We start from the raw sequence: 8,030 nt of genomic DNA on the forward strand, positions 1-8,030 counted from the left end.
GATGCTTCACCTAGTTCACTCTCCAAGTCTCTTTGCATCCCTGGATGAAACATGGCAATTCGTAGGTTCAATTCATGCAGGATATAAGTTCAATCGTAGCATGCTTAGGAACCATCTATAAAGCAGACGTTACTAAGATAACTCAGGAGCCAAGCAAGAAAGACAACTCTGATCAACATGGAAACCAGGTTTGGTATGACCCAGGGAAGCCTTGCACCATCTATCAATCTGACTTTATTTTCCGATAAATAAAGATGGTAGATAAAGAGTGCTAGACTCGGCATGGACCAGGCTTCATGACATAGCGCCTACAACTCAAGCTAATCTCAACCAACGAAATCCTCACTGACTGGAATAAGAAAACTTTCGGCCACCTCGCCACTATGATCAAGAAATCAATAACTCAAATCAAAATGGTATAACACCAATATGCTACACCTACTGGAGATGACTAGGCATATTAACTGTTCCAAGACAAATATCTAAAAGCATAATATATAACATTACTCGACTTACATGCATTGGCAGCAAAGATCAAAAATCCAATGGCTACAATCAGGCGACCGTAATACCATTGAAGTTGCAATAACATATAACACCTTAAATACCAAAAAAAACTAACTGGATTACAGATAAGGATGCCATTAGAGAACTAATGATCAATCACTTCACGGATCAAGATACGACACCGAATACTTAGATAGATGAAAGCTTATCTACGGCTATAACCCTAAGTTTAAAACCCAACAAATGTGCCTCACTTATAAGTGAAGTAAACCCTTACGAGATCAAGCAATCCATATTCTCAATCGGCTCCGAGCGTGCTCCAAATCCGGATGAATATAGTAGGAAGATTTTCAAAGTTTTCTGGGAAATAAACCATACACAACTCATAGAAATGGTATATAGTCAACACCCTTACTATCCATCCTCTAATGAACCATACAGACTTAGCTTTAATGCCCAAATAGATCATCAATCCAAACTATCACAATTTAAACCTATACGACTATATAACGTCGCTTAGGAAATTATCTCAAAATTTTTAGTCAACCACATATAATCCTTGCTCCTTTTAGAACCTCAACCAATACTAAGGATCCCAAAATAGCACTTAAACTAGAGTTCAAAAAGCTTATGATAACTTGGATTGGGGTTTCATTAAAACAACTTTTATCAACTTAGGTGTCCTTACATTTTTTCTAGAATACATCATGTTATGTATCTCAACGTTCACTTACTCGATCAACATCAACGACACCTTGCATATATGCATCACTCCAGCTAGAGTAATAAGGCAAGGAGACCCACTTTATTCATATGTGTTTATTAATTGTGTATAAATTCTATCAACAAACTCGGAAAATCTTGAAACCTAAAAAGTTGTAGAGGGATTGGGCATCTCAGAAAAAGCACCTCAAATTCTGCACCTCATATATCTTCGTTTAACGTATATGGCATCAACAAATGGAACCAATCAACTCAAGCACCTTCCGAGTATATAGTACCTCGATCAGCAGGTCAACAAATTAATACTTCAAAATACATAACTATTCACCATCCAAGACTTGATCGGCAACAAATGACAGCCGTTCACCAAGTTATCGACATGCATACAACATTATCTAGAAGTCCAATTTAAACAGGGAAAATCTTCTTGCCACATTTTTGAACCTCTGCTTCAACGGTTGACAGACAAGGAAAAAGGTTAGTTGAGAAAATTCCTAATATTTGCAGGGATTTACCGTCGCTCATTAGGTCATCCCTAACCCATACTACCAACCACATCATGCAATCACATCTTTACCCTAGCGACGTGAATAACAAAATATAGCATGTCCAAAAAAAATATTCCTGGGACTCTGGATAACTCACCCCCTATACTGGGACAAGTTACTAAAATCAAATCAGAAAAAAGGCTAGGCATTAAAAGTACTAGCGAACACAACAAGACGACAATAATCAAATGGGTACGGAATATCCTTAAGAAATCAGACTCAATTTGGGATACTCTCTGCAAGAAAAATATTTTAAACAACCTATTTTTGCAGAAATTCTAGCAACCCCTTCCTCAACAAGCTCTCAATGGAGGAAATTGGTATCCCTCATCCTTACAATTAAACAACATATTTTTCATAGAACTTGAGATGATTTAACAACTTCTATCCAAACAAACTGGATTCCACAATTCACTAATACCTTGGATCCAGTGAATCCCATCCAAAAGGTGGCTGGCTGCATCGATCCTTTCACTCACACTTGAAACCACAATAACATAAACCTCCTTCTGCCCCCAAAGTCCGATAAATACTGAATATCCATCTCCCACAAAATACCCAACTGATAGAATTATTTGTCCTTTCACCAAATTTGGAAATATACCATCACATCTGGATACAATTGCTTAATCATTTTTTTGGATCACTCTCACTGAAACCTAGAACCCCCACCCCACCCCATCCACCCCAAAGTTAAGCTTTTTTTTTGTGAAAGCAATCAACGAAAGTCTTCCGACCTTCGACGTTCTAAACCATATCCACCTCAGTGACACCAACATCAGACGACAATACAATTATGATTCAGAAACTGATCACATTTTCATACACCGTCAAGTCGTCGCGTCCTCCTAGAATACTCTCCGAGTGAGGCTACCTAATCACCTAAGCACAGTGTACAATACTACAATCACCCCAACTTTCAGAACCCTCAAAAAACAGTCTCAAAAATTCTATAATTTAAACCACAATCTTCTATCAACATTTCTTTTTGTTTCCTTTACTAGTCTTTATGGATAACAATGTATGAATTCATGTACCGAGAAACCAGCCAAACCCGGGAAACATAGCACACATGGCCCCCAGTCTTCAGCGGGAATTTTACTAGGAACGGGAAAACCTTTTTCTTATTTTAACTGGGATGCCAGCTCTCATAAATCCTAGAATTGGATCAGGAAATTTACAATAATTTTAGTGGGCGGGATCGAGCCCCGGTTAGAATGGGTTAAATCAATACGGAGGGAGCATTCAGAGGACATCCTGGATAACAGGGGCATGACTCATTTGCAGGGATGCGATTGCTAAAACCCTATTAGTGGTAGCGCAACCGTTGAGAATCACCACTGCTCTAACCGTCGAATCTTGGGCCAGATCATTAAATCAAGCGCAACAAGAGATCAACGTTGACCAAAAGTACTATTCGAAATTGATTTCAGAAAACTAATTGAGAGTCCTAACTTCAGATGTCGAACCACCCTGTACATTTCCCTGAGTGATCGAAGAGACCAAACTAATCATGAGCCAAATCCTACAACGCAACATCCAGTACAACTATAACTATAACTATAACGAAGGATGTCCAGCGGTGGACAGACTGAAAAATCTTACTGCGGATAATTACAACTGGGAAACCTTTTGACTTGATTTGAGGTAACACAATCCCACATTAATTAAATTGTAATAGATGACTCTTTGAGTTTGATGTACCTTCGTCAAATTGTAATAATAACTCTTTGATTAAAATATATCCTCGTGATAACTACTAAATTTTAATAAAATCGACCCTTTAAAGTACGCAAAACTTAAAAGAGTAGCCGCTCAAGAAAAGTCAAAAAGTCCAATTAAGGATCTCACAAAAACATCGCGCATCCAAATAGGAATAATAGCTTCATAACTTTATATCTACTGCTTCATGAGGTCTCAAGTTTATTTTGTTTAGTGATGACATTTAAGTTACTGCAACTTTTGTAGTATATTTAATCAAATAATCAGATTACGTATTTGCTACCATTAACAGCTGGGACGCGTCTTATCTGATTTGCCGGCATCCTATACACGCTAACACGCGTACAATATCTTCTCGGGAGTCCATCTTTCTTAATAACATGCCAGTTGCCATGTTTTTCTCATGAGCTGGGTGCCTGGAAGAGTGGGATAGATAGAGGTTGCAAGTCTGACGCAAGTAGCGAAACTTGAAACCATAAGAACCGTTGAGCAATGAAAATGATGGGTTTTCATTCAATAAATGTAATGTAAACGTGTATGGTCAGCATTACCGTTATGTCTTTCTTTCCCTTCCTCCCCATCCTTGGGAAGAGGAAAGCAAATTCGTACTCTGTCTTTCCTCAAACTTGTATGCACGACTTCGGGTTAGGAAAGCTAATAGCATTCCACTTTCCAACTAATAGTTCAGTACCATACGTGTCAGTCAATCATCAGTTGAACTGTACCATTTGTGTGGTACTGGCTCACCATTTCGAATTAAGATTCACCATTCATGGTAGATCAATGTTTGATCCGCTAGTCCCTTGACTTCTGTTCCGGTTAGATGCTGACACATGCAATGCACGAGAAAACACCACTTTTAAGTCTCCACGATAAACAAAGAGAAGGAACCTCGCAAGCAAGTTCCTTTTTTTTTTTTTGGACACGACACAAGCAAGTTCTATGATACTGATCTACAGCTTGCTCGATACTCGATCATGTTCCCCGAACCCCACAATCACATTATATTTACCGCATATGTTTTTTTCTTTGTTGCTTTTGTTTTCTTATCTTTGAGTCTTGACCATATAGCCATTTCAGTATTTTCCGCTGATCCCTAATCTATCATCAATTGAAAAATACAATATATTTTGATTTAATTGAGTATTAAACAGGGAATATCCTTGGCAATGCGATCTTCTCTGAGTCATGGCTGTAATAATCAAATGTTTTCCCATTAATCTGTTTGTTTTATTAGGTGTATACACACAGTTCTGGAACTCTTCTTATCCTAAATTCTTAATGGCTTGTTCTGTACATGATGAGTGTACGGCGTATCATTCGAGTGATTTTTAAACATAGAAGACTCCACAAATTATGGGAGATTTTTTTTTTTGGGTACACAATTATGGGAGATTTTAAGTGTCCAGTAAGGCATAACGAGTAAAACTTATCATAGTCCATGGACAGTTGTCAACAGAATGCTATCATTACGGTACCAAACAAGTCATGGGAGTGACAGAAACAGCGCATTTAGAAGACGAAAAGGTCGAGAGGAGAGGAGACCAAAAATCTTGCTAAAAATGCACTAATTGCCAAATCTTATTATAGTTCCTGTTCCTTGTACTTGGGGAGATCTTACCCCCAACTATTAAGCTATACGTCTTGATGTGTTTTCCTCGAGACAATTGGGATGCCAACTATAAAGACTCTGAGGCGATAAAAACACACAAACTAGCATGATTGGGAAGTTAAAAGAGATGAAATGATGCTTCTTTGGATAGTAACTGCACCACTACTAGTACACATAACATGACAGGAAAGACAACGCCTAATCCTGGATATGCAAAATGAGAATGCAATACCTAATGAACGACAACAAAAACTTCAAGAAAATAAAAAGTATTAAACTACATGATGTACTAGTAGGAAAGAGCTACACAAAATCTCTTCCTCTGTCCCTGTATTTTCACCTTGATTATTAGTGTATATTAGTCATTATTGTTTTGGCCTTTTGGCTTTTGCTGTAAGATTTTTAGAAGGACGTCCTGAGCTCAAATGGATGATTTGGCACGGACACCAATGATTCGGCTCCAGATGGTTGTGAATTGATCTTGGAAGAAGGATATGATCCCTTCTTGAGCTCATTAAACCTCTCGATATCGAAATTCTTCATCTTCATCAACTGCTTCTGCTTGGAAGTAAATCGGCTTTCGAAGAATCCTTGAAAAGTCGGTTCTTTCGAAGTCCTTAAGAAAAATGCATACCCCGCCACGAAATACATAGAAGTGACATAGAAACAAATTGGTTCCATCACATCCCATGATAGTTCCCAAAATGTTAACCTGAGGAAAGCAGCTGTCTGAGCAGTAAAAAAAGCAAGTCCACCCCATAATTCTCGACGGACCAGTGCTTCTGCCCTAGCATCAATCTGAGCCTTTTCTTTCTCCATGGTGTCCAGTTCTTTTTTCCGAGCATCGTTTGGAGCTAGCGGTAGTGGAATTATGCCTCCAATTGCTCGTGTTACCTGCATACAAGAATAATGTAACAATCTGGCTAAAGGAAGCCATTTCTCTTTTTCTTTTGGCACCAAATAGTGCCTTTACTAAGCCTAATACAGTAATTAACACAACATATGCCCAACCCAAAATATTTCTACAAAAACAACTAATTATTAACCCATCTAAATCCTAAATCATACAGTATCTACATAAACTCTGATAATAAGTGATTCTATCATGCCCTTTTCCCAATCAAAGAATGAAAGATTTTGTGTTATCTAATCAAATTGTGTCCTAAATCAGTCTAGTGTCCTATGTGTGTCCTACGTAAAATGTTGGATCTAGACCTATTAACGATCAACAAAAGAATTCATCAAAGATTGGCGCCCACGAGTTACAACGAATATAAGGATTGAGTGAAAATTTCTATTTTCACCAAAACGAGCTTTTTTTTTTTTCAGGAATAAATTTCCTTGCGGAGTTTTTTTTTTGGTCACTGAATAGAGAGAGCAAAGGTATTTTGGTCACTGTTTGTTTTGCACCTAAGGTTATACACCATCAGAAATATGTAACGGTTTCTGGCTTGTAATCAGTCAAGGTTTCCTGTAGAAAAAGAAAAACATGATAAAACTTATCAGATCTTCGAAATTACAAAAAATCTCTTTGATGATTTGATTGAATTGATATTTTTTACTTATTGTTTCTTCATGTGGTTGAGTCTCAGTAACTTTCTTTACCAATCTTTAAAACAAAAATTGGGTCAGAAATTAATCTACAAAGATTCTAAAAAAATCTATTACAAAAAAGAAAAAAAATCCAAAAAAAATCAAAGATAGAAAACCAGGGATTAAAAGAATATTACCTCTTCAGGATGAAGGAAAACAATGTTTCCTAAAACGATAACAGATCCAGAATCATCCAACATCTTTGCAAATTCTAATCCTTGATCATGACTATTAGAACCAGCAACACAAATATCAACAAATTCTGAATACGTAATACTTTTCTTCTCTATCTGTTTTAAATTAGATTTCAACATTTCTAAATGTGCTAATTTCAACAATTTCTTCGCATCTTTTACTGAAATTCCATCCAGATAATCTAATCCCTTCTTAACCGGAGGTGGTGGTGGAGGAATTAATCCATCTAATCGAATACGATCTTTACCTATACTATTAATCGATTTCAATTTCTCAATAAGATTTTCACCAACTGGTAATGATCTTCTCACCGCTTGTTGAGTAGAAGAACTAATTTCTCTCTTCTGAAAATAATTTCTAAAAGACTTTTCTTCTTCGCCTCCGATTTTTGAATCGGTTAAACATTCATGATTGAATGTTGTTAAAACTGGATTTGAAGGGATATTTAGGTTTCTTTGGATGAAGTTTTTAGAAACTAGGGTTTTTTGGTTGAAGATGCGGCTTGTTAGGGTTCTACGGAACGCCATTGTTGAATGAAAGAGAAGAAAATAAAAAATGGAGAGAGGAAAAGAAATCCTCAGTACTCCTTAGAGAATTACTGTAAAAAACTTAATTTCGTTTGAAACGCATTGAAACGATTGAAGGTTGTTGTTAATGGCGGATTTGTCTTGGTGTATTTATAGGTCTTGAAATGCGATAAAACCGATGGTTATCTCTCAATGTAACGCGAGAAAATATAACGAGTTTTTCATTCAGAATATTCGATTATTCTTTGATTTTTTAATTAGAGCAGCGAAGATTGTGTGATTTATTGAGAAATTGGTCGAGATATTGAAACGAGAAAATAAATGGATTGCATCGCTGCGTCATCAAAGTTGTAAGAGACGAAAATGACCTTACAAGTTACTCCCAGGGGATTGGAGAGATGGGGTAGTTTCAGTAAAAGACGGTGTAATGCTGTTATGATCCAATAAGAGCCATTGAGCACCAAACGGACTCTCCATATACATGCGTCTCTTTAGCATCTCAAGTAAGGAGAAAAAGTCATGCCCGAGTGTTGTTGACACATCCAATCCAGCTTAATATGTCCTGTAAGTAAAATATGAGAAATATCTGATCTCAAATTAGAT

At 37.0% G+C, this 8,030-nt stretch overlaps 1 protein-coding gene across 1 annotated transcript; it reads right to left on the reverse strand.

Annotated features, from left to right (window-relative positions):
- Positions 1 to 5,053: 5,053 nt before the first annotated feature.
- LOC113289296 (calcium uniporter protein 2, mitochondrial-like) lies at positions 5,054 to 7,562 on the reverse strand. The gene is made up of 2 exons (XM_026538519.1): positions 6,843 to 7,562; positions 5,054 to 6,006 (listed from the first exon to the last, which is right to left on the reverse strand). Exons 1-2 carry the CDS (start codon positions 7,425 to 7,427, stop codon positions 5,515 to 5,517), a joined length of 1,077 nt encoding a protein of 358 aa, XP_026394304.1. The 5' UTR covers positions 7,428 to 7,562; the 3' UTR covers positions 5,054 to 5,514.
- Positions 7,563 to 8,030: the final 468 nt, after the last annotated feature.

This window comes from Papaver somniferum, chromosome 6 (genome assembly GCF_003573695.1).
Source record: "Papaver somniferum cultivar HN1 chromosome 6, ASM357369v1, whole genome shotgun sequence".
NCBI classification, from domain to species: domain Eukaryota; kingdom Viridiplantae; phylum Streptophyta; class Magnoliopsida; order Ranunculales; family Papaveraceae; genus Papaver; species Papaver somniferum.

Excerpts from the sequence above, each read along its gene's own strand:
- LOC113289296 (XM_026538519.1), bottom strand. The coding sequence starts at position 7,427 with ATGGCGTTCCGTAGAACCCTAACAAGCCGCATCTTCAACCAAAAAACC. Across the intron at positions 6,007-6,842 it reads TTTTCCTTCATCCTGAAGAG|GTAACACGAGCAATTGGAGG; the intron begins GTAATATTCTTT and ends TCTTGTATGCAG.